Source organism: Poecilia formosa, unplaced genomic scaffold (genome assembly GCF_000485575.1).
Source record: "Poecilia formosa unplaced genomic scaffold, Poecilia_formosa-5.1.2 Scaffold27, whole genome shotgun sequence".
Classification (NCBI taxonomy): domain Eukaryota; kingdom Metazoa; phylum Chordata; class Actinopteri; order Cyprinodontiformes; family Poeciliidae; genus Poecilia; species Poecilia formosa.
The window spans coordinates 1,455,529-1,478,466 of record NW_006799966.1 but is presented as its reverse complement, the minus strand read 5'-3'; the positions used below and the strand labels follow the sequence as shown (position 1 = coordinate 1,478,466).

Below are 22,938 nucleotides of genomic sequence, written 5' to 3'. Positions count from 1 at the left end.
AGTTATCATGGAGAACAATGGGTTTTGCTGCAGCTGATTATTTGGAAATACATTTCTGCACATGTGCGACCTAAAAGCACTTGCTGCCCTGCAGAAAATGTAAGTAAAAGCACTGCCAGCCTCTCCTGCAGTGAGAAAAAAATGAGGTCACTCCCACTAGCACTACTCAGAGATCATGCAGGCTCTTCTCAGTGAATGGGTTCAGGCGCCACGCTGTGGTTAGACTCAACTATGTCAGTCAACGTGTTCTGCATGCAGCAGGGAAAATAAGCTCACAACAGGTCAACGTTTACCCAACCAAAACGTTTTAGTGGGGTTGCGCATGTAAAAATTTTAAAAATCCAAAGTAATACAAACATACAAAGATATCAGAACAAAAGAGTTCATAAAACAAACACAAAACAAGCTTTGCATTTTTGTTGAGTAGTTTAATAAATGTTAAAAATGGTTAAAAACTAAAGTATCCCATGTTTCACTTCATCAGTTTTTTTTTTCCAATGTCAGACAGGATTCAACAACACAAAACGATAACCAAAATTATTTATTTATTTATTTATTTTTTTGTCTTGCACATTCAGGTGCAGCTTTTTCTCTTATTATGCAAATTATTACTCCATTTCTACCAAGTAATAAAAACAAGGAATGGTTCACTGCTCTAGCAGAACACAAATGGCTACAATGTCAAGACATGTTGAGGTAAAGGTGGAGAATATAAACAATGTAAAGCTCTGATTGGTCACATTACGCTTAAATTATCTGAAAACACTCGTTTGTTTAAAGGGGCCTCTAACCGTAAGCTAGAAGAGGTTCAAAACAATATACAGAAAAGCAACGCTAACAGTTAAAACAATAATTTAAAAGCACATCTCAAAACTGCCGTAACTGCAATGACCATAGAACATATTTTAGTTAGTCTTGTTAGCTTTTTCCAGTTATATATATATTTTTTTATCCTCTTTCCTTTATAATGCTACAAATGTTTTGTTCAGTAACCACAAAGCAAATCAGATACACACCAATCAGAACCGTTCAGTCCTACATAGTCTTCAGGAAAAAAAGGAGGACACTTTTATGTCGGCACAATTTAAAGTGAAATTTGTTGTTTTGAAATAAATAACACGTGGGAAGGAAGACGTGAAGCAGCATCTTCGGGACCGGCTGCATGTACCTGGAAATTGTTTGGGTATTTTTTTTGTTTGTTTTGTCGTCCCGATTATCTGATTTTTAAATACGAAAAAATAAAAAAAACTGAGTATGCATTTAAAAGAATTTATCCTCATCAGTGGAAGTATTTTATGCATCACCAATCTGACGTAGATGTCGATGTGTCTAAAAGCGTCACGGTTTGATTGCTACTAGCTGCTGAGGAAAAAGCTGACCTGCGTCACGACAAAGCAAAGAGACGAGTTTTCCAGGTGTTGCAGGAAGAGTCGCCGCTGTTACTAGTTCCATTAGATAAATGTCTAATAATAGTTGTACAAATACTTAACGTTTTCATGACAAAAAAGAAACATTTCATATATGATTAATCTGGTCTGGACAGCTTTATGAAAACTGACCAGTTTGTCCCCTTTTGTATCTTCTCAAAACTACCTGCTCCTCTCCATCAAAGTGTCTGTTCCTTGGTGTGTTGTTCCATTTGCAGATGCTAAAGCCTGTAGTGCGAGAAGGTCGACGATGACGACAACGACGATGACAGCAGAAGAGGAGGGCAGCAGTTTTTTTATTTCATGTCTTAAGTCCTCTAAGGAGAAATCTACTTGTGCTTGTGGACTTGGCCTTCAGCGTTCCTCATTTCTGATATCATTCCTGAGTTAGATCCACGCATAGTAGCTGGGATGATGAAGAGTGTGTCAGTGGTTGCAGAAGCAGCTCGAGCTCACACTCTCGAACAAGTCCCTCACAGGTAGTTAGTTAATTAGTTTGTTGTTCGCCGTCTCAACAAGCCGGCTAGTGTTTGATGAGGGGCTCCCTTTCTGTGCCGGCGAGGCGCTGGTTTGCGGCAAACACCTTCGCTTTGTTCGCCGACGGACCTTTGGAGAGGATCACAATGTAAGTAAATCACCCAGGTCAAGACTGTCCAGGTAGGAAATGTACGCACACCAGTCATGATCATTAATGAGATATTAAATTAGAGCTTTCGATCGTTTTAAGCTACTCTTTTTTTAGAGGGTGGAATGATCACTTGATGTGCAAATTCAATGAGTTTGGTGCTTATGTTTCTGTATAACAGGGATTTACTCCAACTCACGCACGCGGTCAAAATTATACATCAACCCCCACCAATGTTTTTATGGGATTTCTCCTTGACCAAATGGGTTTTTTAATGAACAAGCTTCTGAAACAGTTTTGTCTCCATATTATATGACATTTTCTAGATCCCAATCAGCAGAGTTAAAAACTTAAAAATATCAAAAATCTACATAGCATTCACACTAGTGATAAGTGTATGAATGCAATACAAAAACACAAAATCTTAGCAAGTATCTTTTGTCTAGTTTCTACTAGTGTAAATTTTGAAAAGGACAAAACTAACTCACAAGTAACTTCAGTAAAATATAAGAGCTTGTTTTAGGTGAATAATTCCTTAATATTGATTTAAAAAAAGTATTAGTTCCCCATGTTATAAATAATTTCATTTATAACATGGGGAAAATGTCTTGTTTTTAGAACTAGAGCTTTATCAATATTAAGGAATTATTTAAAATAACCTGCTACATCTTGTTAAAAAGTTACTTTTAAGTTAATTATGGACTTTTCAAGTATGCTACACTACACTAAAAATACTTGATATAATTGTGTGTTTTTGTTGTGCAGTATATTATATATTGCTTGTTGTGTAATATTACTGACCTATATAGCTTAGAAGAACTGGGAGGAAGACGAGGCCGTGCGTTGCCCCGAGCAACACGATGGCCAAGTACATCCTGAAGTAGAAGACCTGGAAGATCTGCGACTTGGACAACGCCAGGATTAAAATCCCCCCAAACTTTGTTAATGTGATCCCACTGAACACCTGTTGAGATTTAATAAAAATACAAAAATAGAATAAATTTAAGGTAACACTAAAAACACAAGACGACGACATTTTGACAGATTTAACGTCCTGTTGTGCATTTAAAACGGCGGCGGCTTCAACTTACGGAGCTGCCCATATGAGCCAAGGCCTCCTCTGCTCGCTCCACTCTGCTCTTCTTCGTGCTGACGGAAAACGCTCGCACAATGTGACTGCAGAACTCCACGGAGATTCCACAGCTCTGCAAGTCCAGGAAAATAAACATACAATTTAGAACAGAAGAAAGTCACACATCTGCTTTTTTTCCCCCCTTTCAAACTGATTATCAGAGGTGACAGTAGGTCATCTGTAAACTCTAGTTTCCTTTCGGTCATTCTGACACGACTTGGCATCATAATTGTTGATGTGACATTTTCAGAACAAAGTACATCAAGTGAGAGGGTTTCACTTTATACACATTTACTGTACTGAAATTTTTTTTTTTTTACCCCTTTCACAGATTTCCTCTGTATTTTTTTTTGTCACATAAAGGGTTTCAGATGAAACAAATCTTCACATTACTTAAAATAAAACACAGAATTTTGTTTTCCCAAAGTAATTCCCGTGTCTTGGGGGGGAAAAAAACTTTTGCTCTCCCATTGATGCTCCTTAGAAAAATTGCTGAATTTTTGTTTTCTCTCACCATAACCAGGTTCACTAGAGACACCGCGTTGAGGCTGATGTCCCACAGCCACATGACGCCGAACATGTTGACCAGAATCATGGCGATGGTGATGCTGACCATCAGCGCCGAACACAGCTCGAAGCCCAGCAGCACCGTAGTGACCACAAATATGGCCCCCAGCGACACGCACAAATTCAGAGCCGTGTCGTAGGCAATGGTGAGGTACTGCTCATAAAACACGTAGAAGACGCTGTAGAGGAGGAAAACATTAATAAGTGAGTAAGATACTTCTGAAACATACAAGCCAGAATTATTGACACCCTCAGTAAATAGCCTTGTATTTTATTTCTATTACAAAGAGACAAACAAACAAAAGATGGACATGTAGAAAAACAAGTCATGCCTACAGATAAGTATGGCAGAGGACTTGGTATCATGAACAAAAACGTATTATCCAAAAACAGAGCAGCTCGTCAGCAGAATGTACCTGTAGGCAAAGACTTTGTGATCCATGGACTGACTGATATTCTTGGCCAGGATTCGGGCCATTTTCAAAGCATCTATGAAATCTGGAGAATCCTTTAGGATGGTGTGGTACGTCATGAAGTAAGTTGCTCCGACGCCCGTGTTGTTGGGATACAGATCGACTGCTGTGGCATAAGCCGCATGTCCGCTGGAGAGGATTAATGGAGAGGGGTAAAGAAAAAGTTAAAGCGAAAGGATTTAAGGACACATGAAGTGTTTTTGTTTTGTTTTGTTTTTTTTTTGTCAAATGCATGTGATCAATTACCCTTTTCCACACTTGGGGTTAGGATTGTCGGACAAGAACATGGGCAGAAAGTGCATGAAGTCTTCGCCTTCAGGTCTCTGCTTCCCACTCGGAGTCATGGGCCGACAGGATACACAGGACGAGTTCACAACTAGTGAATAGATTTAGAAACACGTTAATCTGTATTCAAAGGATTTGAGAAAATGTATGACTGCCCTACGATGAACTCAAGACCAGATATTTCTATTTACACTTAAACGTGTAACCTGGAAAAAACAGAGACAAGAAAGGAGGGAAGGAAGAAGACAAAGAAAGAAAACGAAAATAGAAGAAGAGCAGAAGAAATTAAGAAAGGACAGAAAAGTTTATGATTGCCTACGAAATGTATTTTGCTGCTTTAAGATATTTGACAAAAATAATTTTTCCACACAAAAAAACTGGCTAAAATGTTGCATGGCTTTTACATTCTGATCTCTGAATCCACTAGACATTAGTTTGGTCGCTGGAAAATACCTGAGGCATTGCAGAAAGCTCCAGTGTTGTTGTAGAAGCGACAGCAGGTTGACTGAGGCTTCACCCAATCAAAGTAATCATCCAGCCAAGACGACGGCGTGTAGGCAATGGTTGTGCTGGGAGCAAATAAAAAGTGAAACTAGTTGGATGAAGCAACAATTAAGATGAGATAAGCAGTTTGTGAAGTTCTTTAAAGCTGAACAGCTGACCTAATTAGTCCTACATACAGTATTTAAAGTTTTTACAATGTCAACTTACTAATTGCTGATAAGTGAGGCTGAATAGATCTGCTGCACCAAAGAGTTGTTGTTACATCCCACTCCTCCACACACAGAATTTTGGCCCTCTGGGCTACTGTAGTTGTGTCCATCCTCCACTACAAAGTAAACTGGCGCTCCGGTGTGGAGGTACTCGCTCAGGTTCTTGAAGTAATCCAGAACATACGAGTCCTAAATGAAGAGACGAGCTGTCAAAACTAACTGTTTATGATGGGTATAATAATTAAGGATGAGCGGAAATGGACTTAGACTTGAGGACACTGTAAAATCAATGCACCTTGAAAACAGTATCCCAAGCTTTAAACATCTCACAGAGTTCAGTAAAAGTGATAGATAAATGATATATGATAGATAAATGATAGTCTGGAGGAGCTGCAGATCCACAGCTTAGGCTTAGGTCTTCTGTAAAGAAGACGGGGCAAAATGTTTGGTCTCCAGATGTACAAACCTGGTAGGGACATACACTACAAAAGACTTGCAGCTGTAAATGTTCTGCAAAAAATGTCTCAGCAAGGCACAATGCAAATGGATGAAGATTTTCATTTGACTTTCATTTTGAAATACATATTTCATTTTTGTTCCACTTTACAATTATGAACTTCTTTTAGTTGTTTTTTTTTTTTTTTAAACATCAGCAAAATACACTGAAAATTTAGTTTGCAACGTGACTAGGTGTTAAGTTCAATGGTTGCGAATACGTTAAATAAAGAGCAAGGCAATGCAGCTCTGGCTTCTTGCATAAACTCAAAGTCTGCACTCAGAAATGGTGAGAAAGAAAAATATGACAAAAACTAAAAACTTACATCAGGCATAGATAACTTCTGGTCTAGTCCAATTTCCACTTTATTGACAACTGCAATACTGAAGGACAGCATACCCACAAACACCGCCACCTGTTGACAGGAACAACACGGTCACATCCACTCAAAAAAGAAAAAAAAGAAAGAAAAAAAAACAATGGTTCCACTTGAACTCATTGGTGAATTTAAAACAGGAAGGCAGGCACGGTTACTAAGGTGTGACTCACAATGATTGGTCGAACCCACTCCTTAAGGATGAATGGAGCATAGAATTTCTTGAAAAAGCGGAAGAGCAAGCCTTCTGTCTTGGCTTCCTGACGTTCGGGCAGCTTCACGCAGCAGCAGATGTCAAGTCGATTCCCCTTTTTAAACATGACAGACACACCGCAGTGTTTAAAAAGTGTAGTGTAATGAAGAACCTGTTGCTAAAGTTGAATTATTATTGTACACGCTGAACAGGCCAGGAGGATCTGGAATAAGGGAATCTGTTATCTGTTTGCAGATAAATCTGTTCACATTTAGTGTGATTTGTAGATTAGAAAGTTTTAGATAATAAATATATTTGCACATTACTTCTTCATTAGAGAATTTCATAAAAGGAATCACTAAAAAGTACTTTAAAAAAATTTGATTCCGCCGAGTACAAAATTTGTTCCAAATGTGATTAAACAAACAAAACTATTAAATTACTCGTAAAGCCTGGAATGGTTTCTAACTTTATGGTGGTGCATAATAATATACCATCATTGTTTACTGCTAAAATGTCTAGAAGGAAAAGAGAAACATGACTCAACAGTTTGGTTATGGAGAAAGACTCCTGACAATTAACGACCTTTAAAGAAGTCAAATGAAACAGCTGACATGGAAATGAGGAAGTAGAGAAAAATACCACTAAAACAGAGTTTCTGTTAAAATGGTCTTCAGAGTTTTACTCAAATCTAACTGCAAATGTCAAATGAAGAAAAAAAAAAACAAAAAAAAAAACACGTTATGCTCAGAAGTTATATGGTCAGGATTTACGACCCCAAAAATTTCTTCTATTTTAATTTCCTTAAATGTTTGTGTTTTTTTGAGGAGTTTTAGTCTACTTCATGATTTTTATACAGGTGCAATTTACATGACTTCTTCAATATGCAGGCCGTACAGTAATCAACTCTATGGGTACTAAAAGCAGGACACAAAATGTGTTCACCCACAGTTGAGATTGGGAATAATTACATTTTCAGACACGATCAGGTTGTTTTTAAAGCTTTTGTCCCCATCATTTGAAATATGTGTTTTTGTATTTTCTCAGGTTGTATTTAAAATCTTTCAAATCAAATACAAAAATGTGATTTCTTTTAGAGCAACATAAAATCTGGAGGGGATGATTACTTTCTTGGCAGTGTAAATCATTTGGCAGTTAAGTTATTTTTATTCTAGCAATCTAATTTTTAATGCCAACTAATGTCCTTTTTTTTGCATCTAGATTAAAAAGACAACAATAACAAAAAAAAAAAGTTTGTTGCTGAACTCCCACCTCCTGTCTTTTGGCGTCCAAGCCGAGCAAGCTGACAAAGCAACTGATCTGCAACAGGAAATCGATGAAAACAGCCAAGCCAGCAAACAGTGAGAAAGTCCTAACAGCCGGCATGTTGGACAGGGCACCTGCATGATAAACCAAGAAAAATAAAAAAATAAAAAATAGGTCAGTTTGAGGCTCGGCAGAAAAATGAAGCAATCCATCTGTTAAACGTTGTCATTCTGGTTCTTATAGTTCAAGTTTGTTAGTTTAAGCTTAAACATTTGCAGTTCAGTCTGTAAGGATTTTTGCTTAGTCAAATAATTAGGACATGTTTTGTCAAAAATATGTAGACAGGTTCACAATAGATAGTTCTTAATGGATACAATCCAATTACTTTATCCTCCAATCCATAAATCCATCTGCAATGTCAGAGATATAACTGTGTAATATGACACAGACGCTGATTCGCATCCATTTCTGCTGACAAGATCATGCAGCCACAATCACTGCCACAATCTGGCAAAAATGTGTAAATAGCCTTAAAGGTGTAGTTCATGTTCACTGTGAAAATTTTAGAGATAACTCACCTTTAAATTTTTGTAAGCATAATTAAGCTTGTAAAAAACCCCAGACATGATGAGGGTAAGTTGCTAACAACTCATTTAAAATAAAAATATTTTGTCTTATTCATGCTTTCTTTTTACGCTAATATGAATTTCTAGGTATTTCCAATTAGTAACTCTTGGCTCTTTGTGATCCCTGATCCATAAACATAAAGGCCCAATTTCATTGGAGAGCTGCAGCAAAGAGGGATGAAATATCATAAAATATCCATAAAAACCACAACATACTATCTAAATACCAACAGGTTGGAAGTGGTTCCTATGCAAACCTTAACATGGACATGTTAAGGTAGAGTAAACTCTACAGGAAGTTTAAAATGAAACCATTTGCTTTCCTCAGATGGGACAATGACTGACCTTTTTGTCAAAAAAAAACTGAAGTTGGGTTTGGTTTGAAGCACAGAATGGATAAGTGGAAAAGCAGTGCATGCTGAATGTTAAGTATGGTGGAAGATCTGTAATACTGTGGGCCTGCTTCACCAGTGAAAGCCCCAACAGTTTAATGAGTACGTTGCACTCATTAAGCAGGAGATTCATCTTACCCAGGAAGAAGGCCACAGTCTCTGAGAAGGAAGAGAGAAACATGCTGGGAGCTATGTCTCCAAGAATACGGCCGATCTGATGGTGAAGCTCTTCCTGAGGCATCCGCTCATCTCTCTGTTCGCAAATGCAAGCATTTTCAAATTTAGCATCTCTTCTTTCAGAGGAAGCCACGGACAAACATTATTCCTTACAAATAAAAGTTACGGATCAATGCTCGTTAAATATTAGCACAAAAGATAACGTTTACCTGGTAAGTCTGCACGATGATGAAGATGTTGTCGACCCCAACAGCCAGAACGAGGAAGGGAATGACCTCGATCACGATGAGTGTAAGTGGGACACCCGCATAGCTGAAGATCCCCAAAGACGAAGACACAGAGCTGAGGACAATCAGGATCCCGGCTATACCTAGAGATATCTTCGAGTCCACCTGCACCGATTACAAAAACCCCCAAAATGAATCATCTCCATCCTTTCGCCACATTAGTTTCATGCATGAGTAACAAGAGACGTGACCGTGACTCGTGCTGCTTCATAGTAAACAGGCAGGACAAGCTAAGGGTGTGTCATGTCTGAAACTATTTTAGCTATGTGTGGCAGCAAGTGGCACCAGAAGCTCTGATTAAAATGCTGACATCGTGGCAGGGTTTTTCCTATTACCAGCAGCCTTCTGAAACTGTGGATGTGGCCCAAAGCCAGGGAGATGTAGATGAACATGATGGCGTAGCTGATCACGATGGTGCTGATGTCACTGTTGCTCTCTCTGTCGATCTCGTCTTCAACGCTCCTCTCTGCACTGAAGGCTACGGTCAGATTGGGATTGTTGAAGTTCTTCATAAACTTGATGAACCTGAAAGGCACGGACACACACAAAATAACCAGACTGTACAAACAACACTATATGGAGAAAAAGAGAGAAAAAAAAAGATAAAACTAAAGGCAAAGGAGTTTGTCGGATGGATTGTCATCTTACTCTTTTTCCCAGGCGAGAGCTTGGCCCATCTTGACCGAGTCGTTCAGGTAGTTGTTGAGCGGGAAGGTGATCACAAGAGCTGTGGCATTGTTGTAGTTTGTCTCTGGAATTTGAAGAAATACAGCGTATATTTACTGTCAAATTGAATTTTTTTACTTCTTTACTATCCATTGAAATAAGCCTATTTGAAGTCTTTTATTTAAAAAATAAAATAAAATTAGAGAGCTCCTAAAGTGTTACAGTAAAACAAAATTAATAAAATCACAATAAAAATGTTTTAAACAAATGAACATTTTACCAAATAAATTTCAAGTTGACTTATTTACTCCTTAATTTAATACTTTGATATATGTACAAAAACACATAATTCAGTTTGTACTTCTTTTTTTTATGTTGAAGGTTCCAGTGAGGTTTTCACTACTTATTGGTACAATAAAGATCTGTGATTTTTCCTTTTGACAGGTAGGTAGAGATAGTCTTTGTTGTCTCACAGAGAAAATCTATTTCACACTCATTACATATTCCAAGCTGCAGATACAAATAACTTGGGCTTCTCACAAAAAGTGTGACATCACAAATATAAATTACAACATAAACCACATTCAACTCATACACACCTTTACAGATATAACACACATTGCTTACTCCCCTTATGCACACCCACATACACGTCACAAGAAACAAAAAAGGAAATGGACGATTCTCTCTGGAGTTTGTTCACTGATAGTTGAGGGGACAAAGCTTTACTTGCATCTGTGGCCAGAAGGGAGTAAAGTGAAGAACTGGTTCAGAGGATGGCATGTTCTGTTGGCTACAGTGGATGCAAGACGTAAGGTTTGTGAGTCATTTGTCGTAATCAATGTTTTTTTCTTGGGTTTTTTTTCCCATTTCCTGCCAAATGTTTCACAATTTTGAGTATCTTACTCAGACCATTGATTCTATTTGTGTCCAATTAAATGCTTTCTAAAAAGTTATGGGCAGTGCCTGGTGATCAGCCCACAGAAAGCTGGCCAATCAGAGCAGATGAGGCTTTTACGGTGGAGGAGGGCGGAGCCTCCTTCACCTTTGTTTTTATTGGAAAAGGTGTGACGAGGGAGGCGGCGGCATAGCAGGCAACAGCTGCTTGACAGTTCCATACTTTTTAGTCTGGGAAAGAGGTACGATTTGGTTTATAGAGACACAACTATGGACAAACACTGCGACAAAGTTATGGAAAATGTGCTGAAGGTGAATGACCAGAGGGGTGCTGAAGTTTTCTTTGTTTGCTCTTTCAAAACAAGTACCAACTACAGTTTGTCACAGTGCCTTGCAAAGTTACTCCTGAACTTTTTCACATTCTGTCACACTTCAACCACACACAGTGTGTGTTATTGGGATTTCATGTCACTGAGCCAAAAAACAAAAAAAAAACAAAAAACAAAAATAAAAACACAATGCATAGTTGTGAAGTAGAAGGAAATGTTCACAAGCAGAAATTAAATCTTAATTTTTCTTTCCCATCAACAGCTTCCCTCTGTCATGATACCGTCTACACTGCACAGGAGGTCTGTGCTGGGTGAAGTGCTAGTTTTCCTCCAATACACCCAAGATTGTGGTTGCAGTGTGACAAAATATGACAAAGAATACTTTTTACTGTAGTTAGTCACCCTCTCCTGTATGCAGTTGTGCTGAAAACCAAATACAAATATCTGATTTCCATAGGATCCAGCGAGTCCTATCGCCTCAGATGAATCTACTTCCTTTACAGGGACATGCTTATGTATGAGTTTTATCAACCACTCATAACTGTGCAAAACAGCCTTAAAAAAACAAACAAACAAAAAAAAAAAAAACTTACCATCATAACCTCCGAGTGCCAGCCAAGGGAAGACGGGGCCACCAAAGGTTCCTAAACAGGGATCATGAAGGAGAGTGGTGTCGTTGAGTGATGCTGGAGCGCTGCAAGAGGGAAACATATGTAGTTAAGGGTTTAGGACAAAAAACCTAAACACAACAACAAAGTCACTGAAGCCCTAATTGCAGAACTGAAAAAATACATGACTGGTAAGGAGGAAATCTGCAAACACTATTCTAAACAGGAAGATTATCTGAAAATGTAACACAGGGGAAAACCCTTGAAGGAGCAGGTGGTTCTTAAACTTTATCAACAAAAAGAAAAAAAATATATACATTCAACTAAATAAGACACCAAGCTTGTAAGAAAGGCAAAAAGATCGTACGCAGTGCATGGCCATCAAAAATGTCATTGGATTTTTTTTAGGGTTTTATGTGATAAACCAGGAAAAAGGTTGGACATTTGTATACTGCCTGCTCTACTCGCATACTCCTAAATAAAATACACTTCAAAAGCTTGTTAGAGAGCATTCGAGAAGAAATAACATCATGAAGCACTGGCACATAAGAAACAAGCATATGTATCTTATGCTCCTTTTCTTATCTTATCAAATTTTCACTTTGGACCCAGAACTTTTTTTTTTTTTCTTATCGTCAGCACCAAACACCTAGACAGAACAGGAATCCTCTCAGTTTGCTGCTCTCTGGTTTTAGAGTCATTTGTAGGCTGATCTGAAACTAAAGGAGCCAGTCTGATAAATGTCTGATATTTTGGGAGCAAGAATTTTGCATGATCAATATACTGATGATCAGTCAAAGATAAGCTTTAATTTTTAACCGCTCTGATGCTCAAATGAACTAACATGTAGACTTTGATTAAGTTGTTAGAGTCTGTTTTCTAACTCTGCATCAATACCAGTCTTGGCCAGGATGGCCTTTTAAAGAATTCTGCTGGTAAAGGAACAGTGAAATATTCTTTAATCATAAAAATAAAACGAACAATAACACAGCAGAAAATTAAGGATAAAGTTTTGAAATCGCAGTTAAGTTATGAAACAATATCTAGAGATTGTAAACATCTCATGGATAACTGTTCTAACACCATGCCACACTTTTCAGATTTTTATTTGTCATTTTCTTTTGAAAATGGAGTAATATTTATTGGTTAATTTAAAAAAAACCTAATGAAACAGAATTCTATGGCTGTAAGTTGAAAACATACTTTTGTGTTCTCCTGGTATGACTTTCAAAACGCCAAAAGGTGAACTGAAAAAGTTGCGAAACAAAACTGAATCGGTGGCTGTCTGCTGACTATGTTCCATGTTCGAAGCGTTCCTCTACAATTCTATGAAAACGCAATGAGGAACAGGTGTTTTTAGAAGAGTGCTTCTCCAAAATAAGGACAGTGAAGCAAGAGAAGATCACAATGAAAGATTAAATATAATACAAACTGTCAGCTTATAGAAAAAAAACAAAAAATACAAAACTGAACTAAAGTAAAAAATACCTGACGCAGTAGAGGAAGTGGCTGTGATAGTCGGCGTACACGTAAAACTCATCTCCTATGCTGTGGTCCAGCACCGAGTGGCTGTTCTGAAAGTAGTTGAGAACACTCAGGATGGTGCAGTTGTTGTTGTATGGCGCCAGAGGAGCCAAGCAGATGTCCTTCAAAGTGACGTTTTTGCCGTCGTGTTCAGCTACCAGGTTTTCAATTTCAAGTTGCAGGTCCAGCACCTGGAAAAGTGAGGTTAGAAAAGAAACATGAGTGCACAAATAGAAAGAAAAAAAAAAAGAAAAACTTGGAACCACAGTTCCAAAACCTTAGTTGCACTTCATCTATATTAGCAGAAAGAAAACAGAAATGCAATTTTAGCGGTTCCAGGTGCAAAATATTAAAACCATCTCTTCTTCTGCACTTTGCAAGAGCTGATTTGAGCTGTAGGCATAATTATAGAACATGTAGGTGCTTTAATGCTTAGAAATTGCAATTTGACTCTAAACCTGATTTTAAAACGTTTATTAAAACTGCCTTAGGTAACTTTTATAAAAACAGATTTTTTTTACATAGTTCTTAAAACTGTCACTACACCCAGACAAACAGTCTAATATGAGACAAATAATTTGAGGGAGAAAAAAAAAGAAAGATTTTCTTCCTCTTCCCAGTGATCCTACTGCTATCTGCAGAGATACACCACTCCCGGTCAAAAACAACCGATCAGAACAGGGAGGACGGTGTTAGTTTCAGTCACGCTTTGTGTAAACAGCAGAGCAACAAGGACAAGGATTAAGCTGTGGTCATTCAAATTTTAAGGCCAAGTCCATAGTTTAAGTTTATCTAAAGATTTTAGGTTTTGCTGAGCTTTTTTCTTTGGAAGTTCTCTGCTTCACTGTGACGGAAAGACAGCAGAAAGTCTTGCACTTTAGTTTTCATTTACAGAAAAAACAAAACAAAAAAAAACAAAAAAACTGATGTTTTCTCCAAACGTCAGAAAGATGTTTCAATAAATTAGTGCTGCTCACTGTTTCCTAAACCACCAACCTGGTGCAGGATGTCTTTGAACAGGATGGCTTTAAACGGGACATCTGACCCTCCGAAATACGGGGAGTAGGTCTGAGTGTCATTGATGGGAGTGGTTATAATGAGCTGCGTTGTTCTGAAGAACGGTCCAAAGTGCTCATCGAAGTAGTTCTTCTCTTGGCGAGCCTGGCTGGCGGGCGACGACCAAAGCTCAACGGGATCGGTGGTGATGCGCATGTAGACCAAGCCTCCGCTGCAAGCGGTCACTAACACCAAGCTGCCCAGCAGGACCACGGATGGATGACGAACACAGAAAGAACCCCAGGAGCTGAAGAAAGTTCGCAAGAGATTCTCAAAGCGTTCGCCCAGCGTCTCACAGCACGATGCATTTTCTGAGAGGAGAAAAACAAAAATAACAAGAAGAATAAATCTTGTTATGTGTATATCATTTAAAGAACAAGAACATTATGGATACAGGGCCTCCAATTTGGTTCATTCCATAAAACCACAATAAAGCATTCAGGTCTGTGGTTGTAGAAAGGTTCAAAAAGTAAAGATAACTTGATAATTATGTTGCTTCTATGTATTGTTCATAATGCAAGGAGACTTTAAGAGTCTTTAAAGATGTCTATAAATAAAATGAATTATTATTATTATTATTATTATTATTAACTTGGCCTTACCTTGGTTATGATTATCACTATTGAGGGAAAGCGGGTTGTTGCTGTCCAAAATGGGGCCGTACTCTGATGTGATGGTCCTTTTCCTACACATCAGTTAGCAACCAGTTCAGAACAAACGTATGCATCGAATAATATTCATCACACATAACGTTCCGAAGCGCGTTACCTGAAACACCAAGCCCCGACTAAAACTCCGGCAAAGATGAGCAGGAAGGCCACGTAGGAGATCCACATGATGACCGACATGGCATCCATACCGAGGATGGTCCAGGGAGGGGGCAGTGGAGGGGGGACGGGTTTGGGGCCGCATGCCGCCGCGCAGTCCTGACAGGAGCACGGACCCGAACCGTCCTCTAAGCCTTCCGTACAGGCATACGTTTTGTTGTTCATGGGCGTGTAACCGGAAACCTCCACATCTGGAATAGTAACAGAAGATCTGCCTTAAGAAACGAACCCATGTAATGGTTCTGAATGTCAGTTTGTGAGTCAGTGGTATGAAGAGGTGCTTACCAGAGAACACGGGGATGATGGGAAATGGAGTCTGGCCATTGTCAGTGCTGAACATGTACTGGATCCAGTTGGTTGCATTGCATTCTTGAGCGTCCTTGCCACACAGCAGCGATAAGGCTTTCACATTGCTAGAAGGTGCCTGCACATCCTGACAGGCATTGTACATAGCTGGAAGAAATCATATGGAGAAAACTATTAAACGATTCATAAGTTCCCTTCGGTCTTCTCTCGTTTGCCACAAAGCAGAAAGTTATGACAGGAAGTTTCCAATGGCATGACTGAGAGCTCAGCTTCAGGAAATAATTATGTTAACTCAGCAGATTTCTTACGCAAGCCAAATGCTTGCATGTCAACAGTTGAAAAACTCACCATTAGCGAATGTCTTTCCGATATAGTACTGCACTTCTACTACATTATCCTTCTCGAACTTGGTGGCATTCATAAACTGACTCTGATGCGGACTGCATGTCAGCTCACAGAACAGGTTCATCAGATTGTAGAAACACGAAGGACACCTGTGTGTAGATGGAGAAGTCAGAGTAACCCGAGTTCTTTTGTGACCACCTGGATGAGTCATTGCTCATGAGCTCCTGGAGCAATTTGAGGAGGCTAGCAACTCCTGGGAAGATTCGCCATCGTTCCATGTTTCTTAGTCAAAGATGTAAAAATAGTTTTGTAACCCATTCCAGACCGGGTGTTCATGGCTGATCTTTTGTTGAATTTCTTTAGATTGTGCCACGATGTGTTGCTTCTCAGGGTCTTTTATCCACTTCATGTTGTCTGACTGGTTGATTTAAATTATTTTTTGATTCTACGAGTCTGGGTATAACCTTGCCTGAGTGTGGGAAGTGAAACTGATTGAAAATAGGAATTACTCATGGTTAATTCATGATGCAACAAAGTGGGAAAATTGCTTGTTTTACACAAGGTCATGTTATTCTGGTTTGTTTGGTTTCAGCTCATCTTTTTTTTTTCCTGGTATTAAAATTTGTTTGATGATCTGAAACAATTAAGTATGATTTTTTTTTAAAAAGCAACAACTGAATGAATCTGTAAAGTAGCAAACACTTTTTTCACAACTTCGTACATATAACAGTAGTAAGATTTTAAAAACGTGAAAATGAAAATTTGAGGTGAATCGAGACAAGCTGCAAGTGATAGAACATGCTAGCGTTAGCTGATAACCACAACGCTATCTGTGGAGTTTTACATACTTAAAAAAAACAAAACAAACATATTTTGTTTTTACCGGCAAATACGATACATTGATGAATTTATCTTCAGCATTTCACGAAGGCGAAGATAATGCTGCAAGAGTGTCATGTGCTTCATCGGCTAATCTTCTAACATACCGAGACAAGAACTGAAGGGGCAGCTGGAGACTCCCTTTGAGCGTGCGCAGCTGGTTCTCATCGCAGCAGAGGCTTCGGTTTCCATAGTTATACCCAGGACAGAGCTCCTGCACATATAAAGCACGGGCTGTGAAAAACACTTTTATACAATGCCTTGCAAAAGTATTTATAACCCTTGAGCCTTTTTACGTTTTGTCTTATTACAGCCATTGGGATTTTATGTGATGGACCAACACAAGGTACTGCGCGTACAGGGGAAGGAAAATGACACACAGTATGGATACATACATGACCTCCAACATGTATCCATACTGGACGGTATTATAAGATTATTTACAGAAGCATCCAAGATGCTCATGGTAACTCTGAGGGGGATGCAAAGATGCACAGCTCAGGTGAGAGAATGTGTCAAAAGAACTATAACTAATCATGCTCTGCAAGCCTTTCTGGAAGAATGGCAAGAACAAAGTCATCCCTGAAAGAGAGCAATAAGAAGTTTCCCTTACAGTTTAGTGCAAACCACGTAGGAGGGACAGCAAAACATGTGGAAGAAGCTGCTCTGGTCAAATAGAACAAGAATGGTACGTTTTGATCTACATGTAAAACTGAAACATGGTGGTGGCCGCATCATGGTATGGGAATGTTTTTTTCTTGAGCCTGGACAGGGGAGCTCAGCAAAGTTGATTGGAAGATGGATGGAGCTACATACAGGGCAATGGAAGGAAATTTATTGGAGTCTGCAAATAGCTTGAGGCTCAAGTGAAGGTTTATGCTCCAGCTGGATGTTGCTGACTCTAAACATTCAGTCACATCTACAGCAGCATGGTTTAGATCAAAACTTCTTCATGTGTCTGAATAGTCCAGTCAAAGTCCAGACCTTAATCCAACGAAGAATCTGCAGCAAGACTAGAAAAGTGACGATCACGGATGCTCTCTATTCAGACTAAATGAGGCTCAGCAATTTTGCAAAGAAGAATGGCTAAACATCTTGCTGTACAAAGCTGGTAGAATGAAACTTTAAAAACAAAAGCTTCTCATAAAATCCCAATAAACTGAGGCTGCAATGTAACAAAATGTGAAAAGTTGAAGATGCATGAACACTTTCTCCACAGAGCATCACCAACAAAGGCAAAGCATTACAGTAGTGAACGTACCGTTAGAAGCTCGTAGCCCTCAGGTTTTAGTGGACGAGGGGAACCGGTGTAGTTACAGTTATATTTTTTGCCAGGAACCTTTTCAGACTCATCACACTCGCCATACCAAACACAGTGCTGGGCCTCAACCTGACAGCGAGACAACAAAACAAACAAGATTATGAGTGAACAGGATGTTGGCTGGTGGATGAGAAATAACTTTTAAATCGTGTAAAACGTCATCTATTTTTACCAAGGCCATTTTTACCAAGGCTGAAATGTGTCAGGTGCCTTAGTTCATTAGGCTTTAAAACTTCTTCAGAGATATAGGTGAAGAAGCACTTTATCTTTCTTCCTTTTAAGAATTGATTTCCTGTCTTTTGAACATCATATGCTCCGTGTACTTAAAAATAACATTTTCACTTCTGCAAAAATATATTTGCAATACAGGACTTCGAAAAAAACCTGGTGACACCCAGCGCAGAACATGTTAGATATCGATTTAAAATGTGACATGTGATAGCCTACTGTCTCCAATAAGAGTTAGAATAAAGCTAAACATGTTCTTTAATCTGCCTGTTCAGCATCAGAGCCATCACGTGCATTTTGTTGCTAAGGTCATGTTGGGGAAGTTAATTCACTTACTCCACAAACTATTTTATGACAAGACTCGGAGTTAAACTTTGTCCTATTTTTGTGGGTTTTATTCACAAGCATATGATATTCAGGTGAAGTTATTTCTGGAAAACAACCTTTATGAAGCTGTAGGCTGCTCCTGCTACCTGGACTGTGGTACCATTTGCTAAGTCCTGTTTATCTAGGTTACCAAACAGGTCTCCATAGTGATCCTGGGCCAGAAACGGAATTTCTGCCTAAATACTCATGAGTTTTCTTTAACTTTTCTGCTTACCCACAGCAGCTTTCAGGTAGTCAATATTTGCGCTGATTCTAGCATTCTTTTCAGTTTTTTTTCTTTCTTTTTTTTTACCTTATCTTAAAACAGTAATGATTAATGACATTTCAGACGCCTTAGCTCAGTTTCAAAGCAGATCTGTGCGTTGCAGAGGATCGAACTAATTGCATCATGTAAAGAAGTGCAAATAATGTTGTGAGAGGTCACTGAGAACGAGTGAGTATTACCTACAATTGATTAAATTAAAGCAAAGGGACAGAGTCACTTTCTGTTTAGCAATACCCCTGAACTGGACAGACATGTTAAAGTTAATGAAACAGGACCGCCAGACAACAACGCTGTGCAAAATCTGGCTTTTGCATTTAGTTTAATTTTTGTTTATTCTTTTGTGCAACTCTTAGGTGTAGCTGTCCGTCTGAAGAATTTAAACAACAAGGATGACCGTCCTTGATGTAAGTTTCTATTGAAGATTAACCAATCAATATTCCATTGATTTTTGTCTGCATTTCAAATACCGAAAAAAACAAACATTTGATGCCCATCTGTTAAATGTATAAAAACAAAGACCTCCCAACATCTTCAGTCTATAAATCATTCAACCAACATTGTACCTTTGATGCACCTATTTTTAGTTCATTATATGATACAAAGGTTAGGATAATATCCATAAAGCAGAAATAAAGAAATTAAGGTTACAGTATTGTTCTAATCTCTTAATTTTCTAGTGAATTTCAAAACTACTATCACAATTTAAGAACTTGTAAGATGTCTTTTTCGTCTGTAGTTAACAGGAAAAATAGAAGGGGCACAAGGTGAGAATCACAGAACATGATGTTTTCAAAATAAAAGTGAGATGTGTTGCTTTTCACGATGGATTTACTGAATAGATCAACTGTGATTAATGAAATATCTGGCCAATTCTGCTCACTGGATGACCATGCATTTTAAATTCACTGAAATAATTTGTTAATTCAGCTTCCAACAAAGACAAGCGGTAAACATTTTATTTGCTTTTTGTCATCAAAAAAGTGCTCAGTCTCCAGAAATATACAGGTTATACAAGATGGTGTTTTAATACCCGCCTGGTTATTTTATATTTAGCAGTGAACTTGTGCAATGTTGCGTTTCGCTCAGCTAGCAATTAAACTCGTGTTTTGAGGTTTCAATAACTATTTTCTTCTTCCTAAAAAAGCAGTTTTGCTTTTCTCATGATTATAGGTTTCGACAGCCGCGAATTTAAACACAACCAGTACAACCAGTCTTTTAAAAAGTAAAGCCCGTCTCCCTGAAACGATTGATTTCAATCAGCTCTCAATAACGAAAGCACGGCTTGTCTTAAACCATTAAAAAACATATTTTCAAGCGAGCATAAATCCAGTAAGTTGAAAAAGCTATCTCCAGTCTACATTAGGTTATAATGCAGACTCGATAAACAGAATATGTTTATCCAGTTTCGTTCTCCGCCTCGGATAAACATCACAACAGCAGCTGTAGCCAAGGCTGAGTCACGGAACAGTCACGAGTCCGGGAACGTTCAGCCACACTCACCCATCGATAGTATCCTGACAGCAGTATAATGAAGAAGAGAACAGTGAAACCGAGCCTCCCTGCTGTGGGCCCCATCCCTCTCTCTGAAATCATCGAAATGAACTGACAGTCCGGCTAAACTTTTGCATATCTTGTTGATGGTCTCTTCTTCCTGTGACGTTTTCTTTAGGGGCGGAGGCCAGTGCTGCCACCAAGCGGCAGAGAATGTTCAGCGCTCACAGTGGAATCATGGGATTCTGCAAAGGGAAATAAATATAAAGCGACATCTGCCTGTGCTTGGTTGTCTAGCCAATATTTGTCTCTTTTATTCTTGTAGAAAAAACCCCCCACCAAAAATCACATTTTATTTATTCAAACTAAACTTTGCAGCATAGAATCAACCTCCAAATTTGAACCCAAGAAAATGTAAAGAAATAGAACAAAAATTTGTCAAACTTTAGACTTAAGCAGTTATCTCAGGATAGTCCATAATATTAACATTCAACATTTGTTTCATTTTACTAATCAATTATTTAATTAACTTAATTAAGCAATTAGATTTAAATGTTAATCAATAATTTCCATTTATAGAATATTTTCGAGAGTGTTTGAGCTGCAATAGGCATCCATATGCAATACTGCTTATGGAATTTTTAAGATTCTATGTTCATTTAACGGTAAAAACACTTAAACTCACTTTACATAACTTCACTGTAAACATCATAAAAGGAGTAAATGTATCATCATTTTCCAACCCCACATATACAGTCTGTCCTTTTTAAGCTACTGTTCAATTTTGTATTTTAAAAACAGTATTAACTCACTGATTACTGATTAATTTATTGCTCCACAAACACAAATTGATCAGATAGTCAGTTGCATTTACTGTAATCAAATAAGACTCGTCCTTAGACAGGAGATGTTTAGTCAATCAGGATCAGAGTCCGACTTTAGACCTGTAAAGCATTCCCTGTTATCAGTTTCTCATTGACAAAAAGGGTCATAAAGGTCTTAACTGATATATTGAGTTTTTCATACAAACCTTGCTATGTCTCAAGATGATAACACAATATGGTGTTATGCAGTAAAATAAATTAAATACAGCTACCTAGTAGCTACTGGTTACATATATTGACTAGTTCCTATTCAGTAAATATTTGGTAAGAAATTTAATTTTCAGCATTGAGACTTTTTTTTGTTTTCAAAAGAAATTAAAACATTTTAGAAATATTAAGGTAATGACCATCAATAATTTGAAATTGCACTGAAATTCACCGTTCCCATTAGACTTCACTGCAGCATGTTCAACTACCACTTAAAAGAGTGGTACAAATAGTGTTTTTTGTCTTTTATAGTATGATAGGGTTAGTAGTAGTTTGTTTGAAGTATTTGCTTATCAGAGCTAAATAATATTGACTGGTGGTTTCTAACTCCTTATGTTTATGAAGTTGTGTATTTAAGTAGTCCTATAAATCTGTTCAACAAAATAAAAGACCTTGACCTTGATTCTCTTTCAAGTGAGGGTGAATATACCCAATTAAACCATTGACTAATATTTTCTACTTGTCTAAATTGTTGCACTTTGCCCAGAAAACACAAAATGCCTTCCAGCCCTGCGTTATGAGTCAGACAAGAAGTTGATGTTATGACACTGATCTTCTTGGAAAATAGGCTGATGTTTGTTTTGAATAGGTTGGTGTGTTGTTATGCCTCACATGTTATTCTGTTTTATAGTGCACATCCCCTTTTGATGTATTGTAACATTTATTTAAGTTTTATTATGAAGAGAAGTAAAAATAAATTTCCCATTATAAAGGAGTGTTTTATACTCCATCTAAATCTACACCATATGACTATAAAACGATCACTAAGGGTTTCAGGAAGTGTGCACAGATAAGAAGTGGCGAGGCCTGGGTGGGTGAATAAACTTAATGGGAAACACCATTTTCTTCTTCCTAAGAATAATGATTAACTGTGGTTTTGTAACTTCCAAAGACAGTTGCTGTATTACAGAATGCAACCAGCCATCCAGAAAACTGATTGCTTTTGTAACATGAGCAGTACAACAGCTAGTATGTTCTGGCATTTATAGAAATGTTATGTTTGGCTATCTTAATGATAGTTTTTTTTTCTAGATTGTTAAACACACTAATGCTTTTAAACAAAAATAAATAGGACAAATGCAAAGCTGAGAAGCCTTGTGATCTCACTGGAACAGCTTCATTCGGTTGCATTCTTCCATGTTTTGATTCTAGTTTTAGAAATTCAAATAAATACTTGTACATGTGATGATAATTAATATTTTACTTTGTAAATGCTTCTATGTCTCAATATTTTTTATTTGTACTCTATTAACACAACTAAGGGCTTCTAATATTTCTGGCCACCACCATGTCCAAAAATCTCAATGTAATGTAAAAAAGACAAAAAAAAGACAAAAAAAAAAACATTTTGGCAACTTTATGTTGCTGCAGCAAGCCTGGTCAGCATTTTCAACATAAATACAAACAATTCACAAGTTCTTAGCAAACCATAAATTAAAAAATCATTACCTTTGATAGTGCTGGGTAAGTTTTTATTTTATGGATATTCTTAGTTGCCTTGTAGCCTAAATTTAAGACAGCAAGAAAGTGAATAAGGATTTTGAAGCTGACCATAATATGATTAAAGACTTAATTAAATGGTTGACTGAAGTTACCATAAATAACAGGCTCAGCGGTTGAATGAATCAGGTCCTGTGTTCTTGCATTTCAACATTCACATGCAAAGCTGCGACACCAAAAACA

At 37.9% G+C, this 22,938-nt stretch overlaps 1 protein-coding gene across 1 annotated transcript; it reads right to left on the bottom strand.

Annotated features, from left to right (window-relative positions):
• Window positions 1–419: 419 nt before the first annotated feature.
• npc1 (Niemann-Pick disease, type C1) lies at window positions 420–20,342 on the bottom strand. The gene is made up of 25 exons (XM_007548604.2): window positions 20,174–20,342; window positions 17,734–17,862; window positions 16,580–16,686; window positions 15,597–15,742; window positions 15,228–15,395; window positions 14,884–15,133; window positions 14,718–14,800; window positions 14,056–14,426; window positions 13,024–13,250; window positions 11,521–11,621; window positions 9,684–9,786; window positions 9,371–9,560; window positions 8,958–9,140; window positions 8,710–8,824; window positions 7,560–7,687; window positions 6,268–6,402; window positions 6,044–6,133; window positions 5,221–5,411; window positions 4,963–5,078; window positions 4,471–4,600; window positions 4,168–4,353; window positions 3,699–3,930; window positions 3,144–3,257; window positions 2,854–3,016; window positions 420–2,033 (listed from the first exon to the last, which is right to left on the bottom strand). The coding sequence occupies exons 1-25, from the start codon at window positions 20,264–20,266 to the stop codon at window positions 1,951–1,953; spliced, it is 3,834 nt and encodes a 1,277-aa protein (XP_007548666.1). The 5' UTR covers window positions 20,267–20,342; the 3' UTR covers window positions 420–1,950.
• Window positions 20,343–22,938: the final 2,596 nt, after the last annotated feature.

What these genes read in the sequence shown, in the direction of transcription:
- npc1 (XM_007548604.2), bottom strand. Translation starts at nt 20,266, where the DNA reads ATGATTTCAGAGAGAGGGATGGGGCCCACAGCAGGGAGGCTCGGTTTC. An exon ending in TAGTGATAATCATAACCAAG is followed by an intron (nt 14,427 to 14,717) that starts GTAAGGCCAAGT and finishes TTCTCCTCTCAG; the next exon opens with AAAATGCATCGTGCTGTGAG. An exon ending in CACAAAGTCTTTGCCTACAG is followed by an intron (nt 3,931 to 4,167) that starts GTACATTCTGCT and finishes CCTCCTCTACAG; the next exon opens with CGTCTTCTACGTGTTTTATG.